The 16,612-nt window shown below is 39.3% G+C and overlaps 2 protein-coding genes across 7 annotated transcripts in view; one reads left to right on the top strand and one right to left on the bottom strand.

Moving 5' to 3' along the window:
* The window catches only part of LOC132697369 (cytochrome P450 315a1, mitochondrial), a 42,131-nt gene extending 41,144 nt beyond the window's left edge, over positions 1 to 987 (bottom strand). For all 3 annotated transcript variants that reach the window (XM_060662814.1, XM_060662817.1, XM_060662818.1), the window contains exon 1: positions 856 to 987. In XM_060662814.1, coding sequence (XP_060518797.1) covers positions 856 to 923 — 68 coding nt within the window. In that variant the 5' untranslated portion in view covers positions 924 to 987. The remainder of the gene's footprint in view (positions 1 to 855) is intronic.
* The window catches only part of LOC132697368 (tyrosine-protein kinase transmembrane receptor Ror-like), a 239,270-nt gene that overhangs the window by 186,137 nt on the left and 36,521 nt on the right, over positions 1 to 16,612 (top strand). For 3 of the 4 annotated variants that reach the window (XM_060662811.1, XM_060662810.1, XM_060662812.1), the window contains exons 7-8: positions 930 to 1,240; positions 4,353 to 4,685. In XM_060662811.1, coding sequence (XP_060518794.1) covers positions 930 to 1,240; positions 4,353 to 4,685 — 644 coding nt within the window. Of the gene's footprint in view, positions 1 to 929; positions 1,241 to 4,352; positions 4,686 to 7,239; positions 7,447 to 16,612 lie in introns of those variants that run through there. The other variant, XM_060662813.1, reaches the window with a different exon arrangement.

Raw genomic sequence — 16,612 nt, 5'->3', positions numbered from 1 at the left:
AATGGGACACCCTATATTTTATTGTGTTTTTTGATTTAGTGGTAAAAAGGGAGGTAGCTTTCACAACTACATTAATAACTAGGCACCTGCAATAAATTGATCTTATTTTTTTTTCTCGAAACAAGATAAGCAAAATATTCCATAGATAAAAAAGTATAAATAAAATAAAATGGGTAATAATTCAGTTACGAATATTTCTTGTCAAAAATATTCGATAGGGTGCCTCTAACACTACCAAATGTCAAAAAGTCGATAAATGGATGTTTCAGATAATTAATAAAAACTCATTTGCAACAAAAAAAGAGTTTGACACTCTATATCTTGAGAATTATTCATTTTCGATTCCATGTTCATACGACATTCTTTCATTTCACCTTTTAAATTATTCGTAAATTATTTCCGAACACCCTGTATACTGGATGCTTCAGTAAGGGAGATCAAATACGATATTAGCCAAATTAAAATTAGAGAAGAAAGAATAAAAAAAAATATTAATGTTAATTATTTTCGAGTTTCTTAAATGGTCACTAGAGGCGTAATCGTTGTCTTAAAATTTAAAACTTCAAATCTTTTTTATTGAATACTTTTTGCTCTCTCCGCAAGGAAAGCATTCGAATATTTTTATTAGAACATATTTTTAAATAACTGTCCATATCTCCAAAAAAGTTTAACGCATTTTAATATACTTGAGTGGTTAAAAAGGGATTTCTTTAAGCTATGTTTGGCGCTATGAGTAACGCGATTACTTATCTTGCCAAAATGTTGATTTTTCGGACATATTCGAAAACAAAATTGCAATTCCGTTACTTATGAAACTAAACATAGCCTCGGAAAAGAACACACCCCAGCACTTACCTTGCAGAGACGGAAAATGAATTTGTCTCAGATTTAGAATAGTACCCATCTAACTTAACTTTAATCATTCTTAGAAGGGGCTGTTGGCCCAATGATGGTGTTTGAGTACATGAAACACGGAGACTTGGCAGAAGTGCTTCGCGTACAGCGTCGCCTCTCGACAGGCTGCTATGGTGAAGATTATACGGAACATCCACCGCTACTATATCCTTCTGATCTATTAAACATAGCTCTTCAGGTCGCGAAAGGTATGGAATATCTCGCCGCGCAGAGGTTCGTCCACAGAGACTTGGCCTGTAGGAATTGTCTAGTAGCTGAGGGATCGACAGTGAAAATTGCGGACTTTGGAATGAGCCGTGACGTATACACTTGTGATTACTATAAGGTAGGTTTCCAGGGCCATTTATCTGTAAAAACACTTAACTTGGGTCAACTTTACCGCGATATTTAAAAAATATTCAATAATCCGATTATTTATGGAACTTTACATTTAAATTATACTCTGTACCTGCTCATATGCTCTTTGTGGGGGCTAAAGAGCTAAAGGACAGACATGAACATTGTCTCGGATAATTGATGAAAGATAAGATTGTTTAGTTGTTTTGAGATTTCTATGGATGGTCGGATTTTTCTTTAGTAAAATAATTTATTAAGAATTAAGTAAGAATTTCAGTTTGGTCGAATAAGACTTGATGTCCGGTTTCATTATTGTATTCGGCAACTGCCTAATGGTCTTTTATGTTTTTTTAGCATAGTTGATATTTTTCGTCTTGTTTCTCCAACTTATTTTTTGCCGCATATGCATGCAAACAGTGCATAAACAGGTACAGGGTAGAATGCAAACGAGTTTTAGTTAAGCTCGGATGAAGTTAACAACCCATGCAGGAGGATTTCAAAAGATGCGTAAATACTAATCTAATATATTACACAATAATTGACAATATGCATATCATTAAAACTCGCAATTAAAGAGTAAAAGCAGGGGTACCGAGTATGGCTGTGTTACTGCTGACAATCGAAATAGTAAATGAAATAGAAAATTTGTATTAAGCCTTGTGTACTATGTTATTCCATAGTATCCAAAGCCGATGATTCTCTGGTCCCGCACTCGCCTTATATACGTGCCTCAACCATTGGTTGGTTGTCAGTCGTTCTGTGATAAGTTCGTTATTTTAATATGCCGGCATAATCTGTGTAATAATAAGTTTAATGTTGCTTGTCTTGATTGAACGTTTTCTCATAATCTGCAGTTGTTCTCAAAAAGTAAATATTCATGGGCTAATGCTTGATTTTCCAATAAAAAGCCAATATTTTACCGAGCACTTAGATCCCGTATTTGCTCTGTCTACAATTTTAGGCGATCCCGTAGTTACTTTGTCTTTGTATTGTTACCAGTAGCCCGTTACTGCCCTTTGACTTGTGTAAATTATCTGGTACAGCTGCTTTCCTATTCTTTATCTTTTCAACTGACGCTTTCTATTCAGTGCTAAAGAGACTGTCTTCTTTATCGTCCTCAAAACACCGCTTTGCTTATCTCTTCCATTGCCCTTTTATCGGTTCCTTATTAAAAGGTTTGTTGTCCTGGTCGTCTATTATATTAGCGGTTCTATTAGGTTTCCTCAGTTTCAAGTAAAAAGAATAATTGCTACTTTACGAAAACTCTATTTCCATACACTCGTCTTCCACCGATTTGTTTTTAGCTTTTCGAATGGTTTTCTTTATGTTTCTGTCTATGTTTTTAAGTTTCTTCATCTTTTACTCTATACTGATTTGTTGTACCTTCCTTTGTTGTCGAAGTTCGTTCTTGAAAATTAATAGTATTTCTGAAGTTGCTGAGTAACGGATTACTAAAAGTGAACTTTCTAAAAATAAGAAAATTAATATTCTCAATGTGTTCAAACCCTTTCGCCGCCACAGCTCAACGTTTGGAGTTTGACAGCCAACAATACACCAACTTGTGCACGAGGATAAACGCGGGCCCATCATGTCACCAAAAAGAAGTACAGGAAGAAACGAAACTATATTACGGACGAAAAGACTGGCATCAGAAGCAATACACCCATTTTACTTAAAAAAATAAATAACTACTTTGGACAAAATAATAAATGAAATGAAAAAGAATGACCTCATTTCGCCCATGGATAAGGCCGTTTTGAAGGAAAAGCTGTTCAAAAGTTGCGTCAATTGCGAATATACCGTTGGTAAAGATGCAGAAGAAAAATTTAAAAACCGAGACATTCGCGAAAGGATGGCCCACTGGAATCAAAACAATCAAATGCTAGATTTTATTCATCCTGGATCTTTCTAGTCATGCCAGCTTGTTGAAAAAAATGATATTAACGATTGGCTTGCTCTAAATAAAAAGCAGTCTCAGAAAAATATGCAGAAAAAGGGGCTGAAGATTGCAAATTTGAATAAAACTTTTTATGGGACATTTTTTGTCGACAAAATCTATTCAAAATTAAAGATAACGGTTCCTTGTCTTTCGTCATTTCACTGTTAAATTAAATGCATAACATCACTTTTAAAATCACGAACCTTAAAAAGGGGGAATAAAGATTTTGAAAAATGAAGTGCGTCGAACATGTGATTGAAATAGAAGAAAGATAGGGGGAATCTGATAACATGCTGGAAAACACTGAAGAGCTCGTTACTATTTGTCTGTACTCCAGTAATATTTATTACAATTTATATATTTTCATTTTATTTTTAATTTTATTTAAGTTTTTATTTACCTTACCTGGGAATAATTAATATCTCAATTGTCTGCCTATCTCCTTAATTATAATGTGTAAAGAAGATGTAACTTTGGTAATTGGGGAATAATGCAAAAATCTGTAGAGGTGCATGTGAAAATATATGGACTTGAAGAATGACCGAATAACCGCAGTCGGCACAAATACATTTTTTAAGCTACCATCGAGACGCCTAAATACTTCGAGATCTCCTCAAGATAACCCATAACACATGTCAGAAATGAGATTGATTGCGTTATGATCACGAAAACATAGAAATACCGTAACAACGGTAAAAATTTACCCAGTTGCTGATCATAATCCGCTAAAGGAGAACAAGGTACAACAAATCATTATAGCCGCGTTTATCCTCGTGCACAAGTTGGTGTAATGTTGAGTTTCAAACTCTAGTCCTATTCGAACAGATTTTTGTAGCTCCAAACGTTGAGTTGTGGCGGCGAAAGGGTTTGAACACATAGAGAATATTAATTTTCTTATTTTTAAAAAGTTCACTTTTAGTAATCCGTTCCTTAGCAACTTCAGAAATACTATTAATTTTCAAGAACGAACTTCGGCAACAAAGGCCGGAAGGTAACTATTATAATTTCAAACACGAAGGCACAGGTAGGTAAGTACCTAGCGATATACTTACGTCTATCTGAATCCTTGATAAACTTCACAACAATCATGGCAACCAATTAGCATCATCTCCAGATCATACTTAGTTGACGTCAAAGTCTCAAATTCTAAATCGTGTTTCAGATGGGCGGTTCCCGACTACTTCCCGTTCGATGGATGTCTCCAGAAAGTGTCGTCTATGGACGTTTTACCCTTGAATCGGATATCTGGTCGTACGGAGTGGTCCTATGGGAGATCTTCAGTTACGGAAAGCAACCATACTACGGTCACAGTAACGACGAAGTAGTCAAGTTAATTTTGGATGGAATCATGTTGATTCCTCCTGACGATTGCCCCTCCGTAATATGCAACATCATGAAAAACTGTTGGAAGACGGAACCGAAACATCGAATACATTTTTCCAATATCAAAACGGAGTTGGAGGCTGCGTATGACGATAAAAACTTAAAATACAAGGTGGGTATTAGGTATGTAGGTATGTAAGTTTTTCGTAATAACTTCAAAACGCCCGTGAAGAAAGTATAGGGGATAATTTGATTTACAGACTGTTCGTAAGAGTAATTTTCATATCAAACGCTGATAATTTTTCCATGTTGTCAATTAAAAATAATCGACGTTATCGATTATCGATTTGTACATTTTTGTACATAGAGCGTTCAATCACAAAATACACATCACCACAACTTCCCAAAGAAAATGAGTTCGAAAGCAATCTCAAGGAAAGATAAAAAAGATAAATATAATGTTAAAACCAAATTTTTCCACTAACCAACCAAAAACATATCAAACATCTTCGATCCGTCAAAGGAAATATTCCGTTTCACACACCAGGCGTTCCATGCATTCCATTGATAGTTTGTATTATAAACTACACTCCAAAAAAACTTCCGTTTGGGGAAAAAATTTGAATTATTTTATTGTTTTTATTTTATTGCTAGAAAGCCAAACACACAAGTGTTTGGTTAAATGCTAAGGGCATGACATATTTGAAAAAAAAAAAATAGATTATTTGCTATACGAAATGTTGTTTTTGGGTGTGTCAACTGCACGGAACTTTTTTGTCGCACGCAACTGCATAAAATTGTATTTCTTCCTATACAATTTGTTCCTTTTACTAACTTTTTCCTTGCTTAATTTTTTTTATACGACGCTTAGCTTTCGAGATATTCCACAAAATTCCGGACAAAGCTCAGCTGCGTTGGATAAATGTTGCTTAAATAGCAGCATGCCTTGAAGAACAAAACACAGTCTAGCGTTAACTTTCTTAGGTGAAAATAAGTTTCATTGTTGTTTGTGACGTTAGTTGTGAAGTTTATTGTGTAGATGCCCAGAACATTTACAAAGACCGAATATGCCGACATTCTGTTAGCACTTCAACGGGCTAACAAAACAAAAACTTAAAAAGAGCTAAATGACAACGAGGAAATAGACTCTTACCGAACCGCTAAAATGGGGGTGGTTAGACTATAATTGTACTACTCGAAAGTTGTTTAAAATTGTGGGGTACGTAATACTTTTGCCCTAGCCACCTACTTGCTGAGGGGTGCCACCCATTTTTCACGAATAAGCGTGAAAAACTGTTTATCACAAAACGATATTAGCTACAAAAAAAGTCTAGGCCATAAGTTAAAGTCCTCAAGGGAAGCAGAACGACCGTAAGTACCCAGTTACATCATGCCGTGCCGGAAGAGGCCACGTGATAGGGAACAAAAAGTGAAATTTGAAGATAATAATTGGTATAACGAGCTTACCGGATTGTTAGTGGCCTGCCTCGCTAGTTACCGGAATTGCTTAAATTCACTTTACATTTAAATCCACAAAACGTGATATCGGCTGAATCAACCTTAAAATATGGGTGCGAAAATCCGATGTATTATATCCGCGCTAGCGATTTAAATCAAAAAGAGCCCTATACGAACTTTTTCTTTTAATACTGAAAATACCAAAAAAAAACAAAACGATTCATTGGTAGAAGAAAAGCATCTATTGATATTCCCCGTAATAATGCATTATGTTTATAGTTTCTGCGACGGAAGTTCGAATGCAGCAGCCTACGCCTATGGTTTCCGCAGAGAAATGTTTCGCACCCGCACACAAATTTTTTGTTAATAATAAGCAAAATTGCATTGGTCGTCAAAGAGATAACAACAGAATTCTTCAAGTCATCAATATTGACAAAACAATGAGTATATCTAAAGCAAAATTACCACGCACACAAGCAAGTTTTGGTACCTGAAAGACAACCCACATTTTGTAGATATATTTCGGAGTCGAAATTAATTAACATTTTCCATGTATGGGATATCTAAAAGCTGAAGTGCATTAGGAAACATTCATTTTAGCACGAGTTGAGTGCAAATGCCAATTTGTTCCATGATTTTCTTGAAAACTTTCTTCTTAAGATTCTTCAAGTGAAGAAAATTTAAAATTGTTTTATTGTAGTTCACCTGGCTTAAATCCTTTGAATTATTAAGTTTGGAGTGAAGTTTATGCAACAGGCAACAGAATGCACCTTAAGAAATGCCATTACAATTCAAACGGCGGTTAATACATTGATTCGTCGGAATAATAAATGCGTTACGTAGGTCTGTTGCTGCGGTATAAGACAAATATTAATATTGCATCTTCGTCGTTCTTGCAATTAAAACCATATCAGTTTTCTAGGATAGTCTTGCGGTGTCCGGAATTTTGTGAAATATCTCGAAAATTATGCAACATATCAAAAAAATTTAAGAACGGAAAAAGGACGGAACGCATCGGAAAAGGTGCGAATTTATCTAGTGGCGTTCGACAAAAAAGTATAGCAATTAATATAAATTTTTCCACGAATATTATGCACCATAAAATAAAAACCAAACTTCGGTGCCATTTTAGCGCCTGCAAGCGGAACAGTTTTTGGGGAATAGTTTACAATACAAACTATTATTATTTCGGTTAGTTCTTTCTATATCTGAAGTTATTCTATTAAAACCTGAATCGCCGTGTGTAAGCAGGTACAGAGTAGTTTCAGTTTCAGTTAAACTTTGAAGAAGTCAATAGGATGATTGGGGGAACGTCATGTAGTTCAATTGATTAACAACCCACTCGGGAGCAATTCAGAGATTTGGAAATATTGTTACAGTCTCCTGTAAAAATTGATAATCAACGTTGGCAAACTAGGTGATTGTGACGGAATTTTTGACAGCAGTAATTTCATCAGTTGTCAACATGGTCTTAACAACCGCAGCCGTAGGTCGAAATTTTGCCTTAATTGGGGATGGCAGTAGTAAAGGTTATGTCTCCCGCACTCTGAGATTCCCTCAAGTTTTAGAGGCGACGCGGCAAACTGATGATTGCTTCGTCATTGTTAGTTCTTTAAGAGGGCTAAAATCTACTGCTGTGTCTCTAGAAAATAAATTGTAAGTCGTACGTCGCGTAAATGTGAGCGGAACAGAAGTATATTTGGAAGATGGCAAAATCAGAGCTTCATTCACAGAGGCCAGCAATATGTCCACAATTACTTATTCGTCATCGATAACAGCGACAGGGATTTGCAAGATTTTATTCTGACTGACCTGTAGAACAATGGAAGAACTGCTTAACGCAAGATATGCCGACTGCGCCATACCATTGCGTTTCAGTCAGTGGAGTTCTAAGATGCTAGACCTCATTTTGTAACTCTTAAAAGAAATGGAATTAGGTATTATTTAAAAATTTAAAGATTTGGAATACATAAATGATAACAGCAAATAGTATGTTAGTATTACTGAGGGAGAAACGTATCCTTGCTTCACCACCATCTAACGGGTTGATTTGTTGGGGGTGTGGACTGTATTATTGCGGGGCTGGTTTATTTTAAATGATAGCCGTTTAACACAACACAAACTATATTCTGTCACAACGCGACGACGTTACAAATTAGTTTATTTGAGTTAATCACAAACACACAATTTGCGTTAAAATAGAGATTAAACTTCCTCGAAAGAAACCATTTGAGAGGCTAGTCCAAAGAGGACACCGACTTATAAGGGAATATATTAATAGTGAAAGGGGTTTAAACGGGGGTTTCGCAATAGGGCGATTTTCACGTTTCTATCGTCAAGGGCGGTCGCGGTCGACTGTTTCGCGCAACGTATGTCTGGAAAACAGGCGCCGTCGGGGCGGTCAGTCACGTCTATGTAGCGTGATCAAGGGAGGCGATAGACGTTGTCACGTCTAACGCAATATCCGCATTTCAGGGTTCGCGAGGGCATTGGGTTATTTTATCAACAATTACAAAAAACCAAATTTTGTTTAATTAATTAAATGGTAAGAAAAATTACATAATTATAAATCAGAAAATTTATCAAAAATTTTAGGGTGATGTCGATATTGGAATGCAAAGTAGAAATTGAAATTTGATTTGTGTATGATTCTAACTGGATGGTGCCCTAGTAGTTCTTTCATCGAATTGTGTTTGGTCTTTAATCACCATACATAGTGGAATTTGTAAACAGTCCGCTATCCCTAAACTCCTTGATAAATTTTTTGCTGGACAGCTATCGTGATCTGTCTCTTGTATAATGTTGCTTGGATAATAATAAAATTAATAATAATAATAATAAATAATAATACTTAGCAGGAGCAGAGTAGTATCGATAGGAGTTCTCGAAGCTTCTCGACAGAGTGAACGTGAACGTGACACGTTAAAAGTTTTGAATCCAGTTTAGCTCAAGTATTTTTTAATTCAGAATATTTGCGATACTGCTTTAGATATTATTCTTTTAAATTGTTCTATTTTAGATTTGGTCAATCTGTTAAATTATATGGTGTCAAGTCCAGTTTTGTTTTTGATGCTTAAAAAAATCGTTAGACGTATATGCAAGAATATTTTAAAACATAGAAACCAATGCCCTTTATTATCTGCCCGGCCGGGTTTTCTGGCGGGTTGGGGGTGGTAAAGACCACAACACAGCGCGGGGTTCTCGCGCACCGGTCACAGAAGAGAGCTTGTTTTTTCGTGTATTACACTACGGCCGCTCACGCAAGTCTGTCTATTCGCGCGGCTTAACCAAGGTTGGGTATAGTGGGGGTGTTGTATACACAGCGCGAAAATAAAAAGTTAACTCAAGGGAAAAAAATTATGAAGTTACCGAAAAATGTTATTCAACCCTTAACATTCCGGCCTCCCAAAAATACCCAATTTTTCCCATAAACTTATCCTATACACTATATACACGGTTGCCCCTTGAACAGGTTAACAGTTAGGGACAAAAGATAATTTGACCAAAGGTCGATCGAAAGTGCCTTTGGCCGTGTGCACTTGCACAACGCGAATTTCCTTGTCGGAACTGGGGTACAAGTGCGTGATGCGGCCCAGAAGCCACTTTAATGGGGGGAGGTTCTCTTCTTTAATTAAAACCAACTGACCAAATTTTGCGGGGTTAGTCGTGGTGGAGGTATTCCCGATGCCATCTGTCCCAGAAGTGCTGATGCAACTGCTGCACGAGCTGCCAACGAGTGAGTCTGTTAGTGTTCAGATTAGCTAAAGTGTCGGCGGGAGGGGCAGATAGGGGCTCCAAGGTTAGAAAATGCCCAGGAGTAAGGCTACGCAAATCGTTTGGGTTGGAACTCAAAATACATAAGGGGGCGGGAATTCAGTATGGATTTCACCTGAGTTAACACTGTCGACATTTCCTCGAAAGTCAGGATCTGAGAGCCTATCACACGAAACAAATGGGTCTTTACCGACTTGTCGCCGGCCTCCCAAAGACCTCCAAAGTGAGGACTGGAGGGTGGGTTGAAGTGCCAGCGCACCTCACACTGGTCGGCGGACTGCTAGCAATACTGTACCAACAACTGGTTAGCACCGACAAAATTTCTACCATGATCACTATACATGTCAATGCAATGCCCGCGGCGAGCGACAAAGCGCCGAAAAGCGGCCAAGAAAGCGTCTGAACTGAGTCCGGAAGCCAATTCCAAATGGATGGCTTTGGTGGTCATGCAAACGAATAGGCAAATGTAAGCCTTCTGGGTCTTAGCGCCGCGCCTTCGCGCAAGGGTAATGGAAATTGGACCGGCAAAATCGACACCGGTATGCGAGAATGGCTTGACCTGCGATAGACGAACGGGGGGTAAATCAGCCATGAATGGCTGTACACAAGAAGGTTGGACACGGAAGCATCGGTAACACTGCGATAGGGTGTGATGAATTGCTCTGCGGGCGGACAAAATCCAGAATGGTCTCGAGGTAGTAGAAGAGGATATTTTGCGTCGAAAGACAACGCAGAACCACGGAGTCTGCCACCGACTCGAATGAGACCGTGCCGAAGACACTTCAGCAAACCGGCGAACACCTCACGTTGGACGTATCCTGTGAGTAACGTGCGGGCGTGGTACGTGTCCGCAAACGACAAATTATCAAGCGCTCGCTTGGGAACGGAGGTACGACAATTATTTAGAAACCTACAACAATAAGCCAGGATCCTCTCAAATTTTCGTAACGACGAGAAACGGGTTAACAGTTCTCCGAGCGAGTCGACTAAAGGGGTGGACACACAAGTCAACACTGGTTTACGTTCCAGTTCCAGATCGTCTCCGGGGGTGAAGTGGGAGGTGGGCCACTCTTGAACCGGAAGACGCAACCAGGGGGGACTACAGAACCAGAGAGGTGAATTAATATTTGCTCGGGGAAGAGCCCTCGGGATGCGCAGTCAGCAGGGTTGGATGAACCGGCGACGTGATGTCAGGAACTGGGGGAAATGATGTCGTGAATGAGGGACACGCGATTGGCCACAAAAGTTTTCCATCTGTGGGGGGAGGACTTTATCCAAGACAACGCAATTTTGGAGTCACTCCACGCGAATACTCTCGTGATAGTCAACTCAGAGGCTATAGTGGATCGGACGAAATCTACGAGTTGGGCGAGCAGCAACGCTGAACTCCAGACGGGGGATGGACACTCGCCTCAAAGGCGCTACCCGATTCTTTGCACACAGAAGGGTGACAGAGATATGGTCCTCTCTGACGCTTTGCAGATACACGGCTGCACCGTATCCGCGCTCCGAAGCATCATAAAATCCGTGCGTCTCCACCTGGACGCCGTTGCTAGGCAGTACCCGACGAGGGATTGTCAGCCCAGAAAGGCTGTCCAGCTGAGACGAAAACGAACTCCAATCTTCGAATATGTCGCGGGGGGGAGATGCATTCCAATCGACGCCCTGGGACCAAAGCCCCTGTAGGAGAATTTTGGCAGTCAACACGACCAGGGATAAAAAACCTAGGGGATCGTATATTTGGGCTACTTGCGACAAAATATTCCTTTTTGTGCACGTCCTATCCGCTACTTCGATGCGGTAGGAGATCACATCCCGTAAGGGACACCACTGCAATCTCAACACCTTTAAACTGGGATTGTCGTCTCCGCAGAGGGAAACGGGTTGATGAAGTGAAGCGGGGATTGAACTCAATAACTCGGGGGAGTTGCTCGCCCATTTGCGCAACTCGCAACCACCCAATTTTAGCAGCGATACTAATTGATCCCTCAACTCACGGGCTTCCTCCAACTAGTCTGTTCCTCCGATAATATCGTCGATGTAGGTTTGGGAATCTAAGAGACGGGCTGCTAACGGGTAGCGCGCTCCTTCGTCCAGAGCAAGCTGACGTAACACGCGAATAGCCAAGTATGGGCTACAACTTAGTCCATAGACCACCGTAGACAAGACGTACTCTCGCACTGCTTCGCGGGGATCAGAACGCCACAGAATCCGCAGGAAGAGGTGGTCGACGTCACTCACTAGGATTTGACGATACATCTGACGAATATCGGTGGTGAAAACCACACAGTACAGTCGAAAGACGAGCAAAATGGCTCCAATGTCGGGTTGAAGCTTGGGACCCGTAAATAGAAGATCGTTCAAGGACCGTCCGTTGGAAGTTTTGGCTGAAGCATCGAACACAACACGCAATTTTAGGGGTTCGCTATGTGGCTTCCAGACGGCGTGATGAGGAATGTAGTAACCTCGGGGAGAGGGGGCAGGTCGCTGACCAGTGCCATTTGACCTTGTTCCAAATAATCTCTCAAGAACTCGTTGTAGGCTAGTCGCTTGGTTGGGTTCTTGGCCAAACGCGCCTCTAACAACTGCAATCGCCTAAGGGCTTGAGAGTAAGATTCACCAAGTGAAGGGCGTTTATCCTTAAAGGGTAAGGATACCACGTATCTACCTGAAGCGACAGAGGAATGGGTAGAGAGAAAGATCTCCTCACACAATTTGTCTTCAGGAGACATAAAGGTCTTTGAAGGGACCGACTCGAGTACCCAAAATTTCTTCAAGGAATCATCAACAGCAGTACTCACAGTGGTATAAAAACTAAAGGGAGAAGATGGTTCTAAAGAATTCACTTTTCCTAGGACAACCCATCCGAAGATGGTCCCAAAAGCGCATGGGCCACCGTTCTGTCCTTTTCTAAATCCAGGCAAACAAATATCTCCGTAAACATCTGCCCCTAAAAGCACGTCTATTTCGTTGGGTTCACAGAAGTGGGGATCAGCCAAGGGTAGGGACCTGAGATGTTTTAGATTCCGCTTATCAATCACCTGGTAGGGTACCTTATCACAAATAGATGGAATAACTAAAGCCTCTATATGGAGAGCAGGAGGTTTTCTTTGGGAGGTGGTCACTCTCAGGGCAACTTTCCCTAACGCAGACGTCGACATTTGGTCGAGGGCTTGAATTGGTGTCGGAGAGAGAGACCTTGGAAGCTCCAATTTCTTCGCAAAGGAATCTGTCACAAAACTGGCTTGACTAGCTGAATCCAACAGTGCACGACAAGTAACAAGTTTGCCAGATTTATCCGAAACGGACACCAAGCAAGTGGCAAAAAGCACGACCTTTTGAGAGGAGAGATTAGTCATCATGGTCACCGGACTAGCGGTAATACCTTCATGGTCGCCGGGAACAGGGGGAGCCTCATTCGAAGCGGAGGGGGTAGTAGCATTTCCAAAATGCAGTAAAGTATGGTGGCGCTTGCCACATACATGACAATTAATCTTGGAGGGACATGTTCCAACACCATGGGATCGCGCGAAGCAATTAAAGCACAAACGATGTTGCTTGATGAACACATGCCTTTGAGGGGGCTCAAGAGATAGGAAGGAATCACACTTTGTTAGAGAATCGTAGTCCGAAGGGCAGTATAAACACTTAATGCAACTCACATCAGCACTCGGAGGGGTAGACGTCGCTATCATAGATGTGGGTCTACGTGTATCGGTTGAAACTCGCTTCGAAACCCCAAGCCTCTTGGTAGGGGTAATACCTTTTGAGGTAACTAAAGAGTTTTCTAAAGCTTTACAATTCTGTTCCAAAAAATCACATAAATCTTGAAGAGTTGGGATATCTTTATCACAAAATTTGAGTTCGAACCTCGTCTTGAGAGTCGAGTCGAGTTTCTCTAAAAGCAAATTGAATTTTGTAAAATCCGATATCGAATTTATCGATAGCTGCAAGATTCTCTGAAAATGTTGAAAGCAATCTCCTCAGTTACTCTTCATAGTCGGAGCCCGAAAGATCGACAGCCAATAATCGGTTAACAACAAGCGATCGTTTTGATAACGCTTCACGAGGGCATTGTAAGCTATGCTATAATTGGCATCATTAATTGGCAAATTCTTCACGACACTGAGAGCATCCTTTTCCAAATAAGACACTAAAAATTGAAATTTTTCAATGTTTGAAAGGGGAGAATTATTATGGATCAACGTGTTAAACATATCAAAAAATGTAGGCCAATTTTTCAAATCGCCATCAAATTTCGGAATGATAATACGGGGGAGTCAGAGATTACTATTTCTTTGCGACTCTCGACCAACTACAGATGGTAGCGGAGAGTCTGCTTTAGGTTCCACTTTCTCAAATAATCGCTTGGCAATAGATCGAATTGAATAATGCAACTGTTCAAAGTGATCTTGAACTGCAAACTGTCGATCTCTGTCCGAATCATTCGCTAAGGAGATTACTTCCAATTGCAAGGACTCAAAAGTGCTAACTAAACTCGGCAAATCCTCCACCATGCACAATATATCGTTAAAGCGTCTAAGTGTTAAATCCCCCTTAACAATAAATTTATCCATTTCCGACATTGTAAATCGTTTTGTAAACAAATGCACACCTAGTCTCGAAATTGGTTTGAACAAAATTCTTCTTTTCAAAAGCTACAAAGTACCCACGTAAATTAAAAGGAAGAAGAATTTGAGCACGCAGAAAATATGCTTAGAACGAATCAAATAAAAAGACGGCCGCAATTCGAAACGACGGAAAGCACTTTTTGCTCTCCAAACTTTACACGTTTTTTGCTAACCTGTTCACGATAGCGAACATGTATTTAAAATTACTAAAGTTTGTGAATGACTATAAAAATCCAAAAGACTGATTCTGATTTGGGGAGAAGGACCAATATGTAAAGGGTTGGGGGAAGGTGGTTGTAAATCACCCTCAAAACTTAAACGGGAAAGAGCGGCAAGAAAACGGTAGGACATACAACACCCGAAACGGTTAATCACCCACCTTGATGGTTTCCCGCGTCGTCGTCTGCCCGGCCGGGTCTTCTTAGGGGTATTTTCTGGAGGGTTGGGGGTGGTAAGGACCACAACACAGCGCGGGGTTCTCGCGAACCGGTCACAGAAGAGAGCTTGTTTTTTCGTGTATCACACTACGGACGCTCACGCAAGTCTGTCTTTTCCCGCGGCTTAACCAAGGTTGGGTATGGTGGGGGTGTTGTATACACAGCGCGAAAATAAAAAGTTAACCCAAGGGAAAAAAATTATGAAGTTACCAAAAAATGTTATAAAACCCTTAACAATTATTATTATTATTATTATTATTATTATTTATTCCACTATTATCCATACAAAGAAAATAGAAAGTCTCTTGTACGAGGATCTGAAGTTCACGGTCACGACACTAACCAGAAATTGTTTACAACAAAAATGTTAACGATCATGTAATTTCAAGTATATTGGATGAATTGATTAGTGCAAAATGGAACTACACATGTGTAGACAATGCAGTCGACAAGGTCGCTCTAATACAAAAAAACAAATTAAAAAATATCTTTGGGTGAATGAAACCCTAAAACAATCATTGTTTGATCAAGATAGAGGGTGAGAAAGTTTATGCTAACAAGAAACAATGATGAATGGAAAGACTGTCAAGTTAAGCGGAATAGACCGACTTCAATACAATATAGTGAGAGGACAGGACCATAATAGATCTAAAGGAGATGGGAAAAACTGTGGCAGAAACATAGAGTTTGCCAACATATACTATGGAAAATATGAGGGGGATATAGAAGAAAATTTCAATAAACATTATACAGACAGTTTAAGGAAAATTTTAGAGAGTATTAACAATGTAAATAAGGATGGAAATATCGGATACAGTTTATTAAATTTCGAAACTATTAACTTACCTGAAATTACAAAAACTATGTATTGTTTTAAAAATAAAAGCCTTAATGATAATTCGCTAAATGTTAAGTTAGTGAAAGGCTTGTTTTGCGTGATACCTCCTTTTATATTTGATAAATAGTTCACTAAGTAGCGGAAAAATTCCAAGTGAATTAACAAGTAGTGTCATAATACATATACCTAAAGTTTCGAAACTACAAATTCTTGCAGAATACAAGCAAATTAATTTGCTACTAGTTGTCGACAAAATTATGGAAACAATCGTCTGTCAGCAGTTCAAGAAATACATTGAAACGAATTAGTTATTATTCGTTGGACAAGAATATTGTTTTTTTCACTCGCATTTCTCAGTCCTTGCCTCAAGATTCTAGTCTTCTACATTGTACTCAGGAAAGTGTATTAAGGCTACAAGTACAAAAAAATAAAGGAATGCGCAGTGAGAAACATGCTACAGGTTTATGGACTAAACGGTTGAGCAAAACATTAAAAAGACACATTTAATTTTTATTTACAAACTAGAAGACAGACATCTCACAACGTATTTAAATGCGCGTGGCAAAGTTACAATATTGACTCAGTTCGTAGTTTTTCTGCAGAAATCGTTATTTTTCAAAGTGATTCGTTTGTTTAATATTTTTTCATGGCTCGGCAATGTTACTTGTTACTCTTTGTTCTGACTAGCCAAGTGCTAAGTAAAGAGTTATGTTTACTGATGAAGTTAAAAGGAGTTAACATTTAAATTAACTTTAAACGAGTTTTTTATTAGTGAGTTTATCCAATTGGTGAAATTTCCAATTATAAAATGTTGGGTGTTTGTGATTTAGTGGCGTTCTGCGAATAATAATAATTATAGTTAACTGGACCGATTACTCTGGACGACGTGATTGACCTGATGACGTCGACAACGGAAAACTGGGACCTTGTGGACAAGTTCATAAGGGACATACTATTCAGA

This window comes from Cylas formicarius, unplaced genomic scaffold, assembly GCF_029955315.1.
Source record: "Cylas formicarius isolate icCylForm1 unplaced genomic scaffold, icCylForm1.1 PGA_scaffold_1__22_contigs__length_36826433, whole genome shotgun sequence".
Lineage (NCBI taxonomy): Eukaryota > Metazoa > Arthropoda > Insecta > Coleoptera > Brentidae > Cylas > Cylas formicarius.
This window is presented reverse-complemented; position numbering and strand designations above follow the sequence as displayed.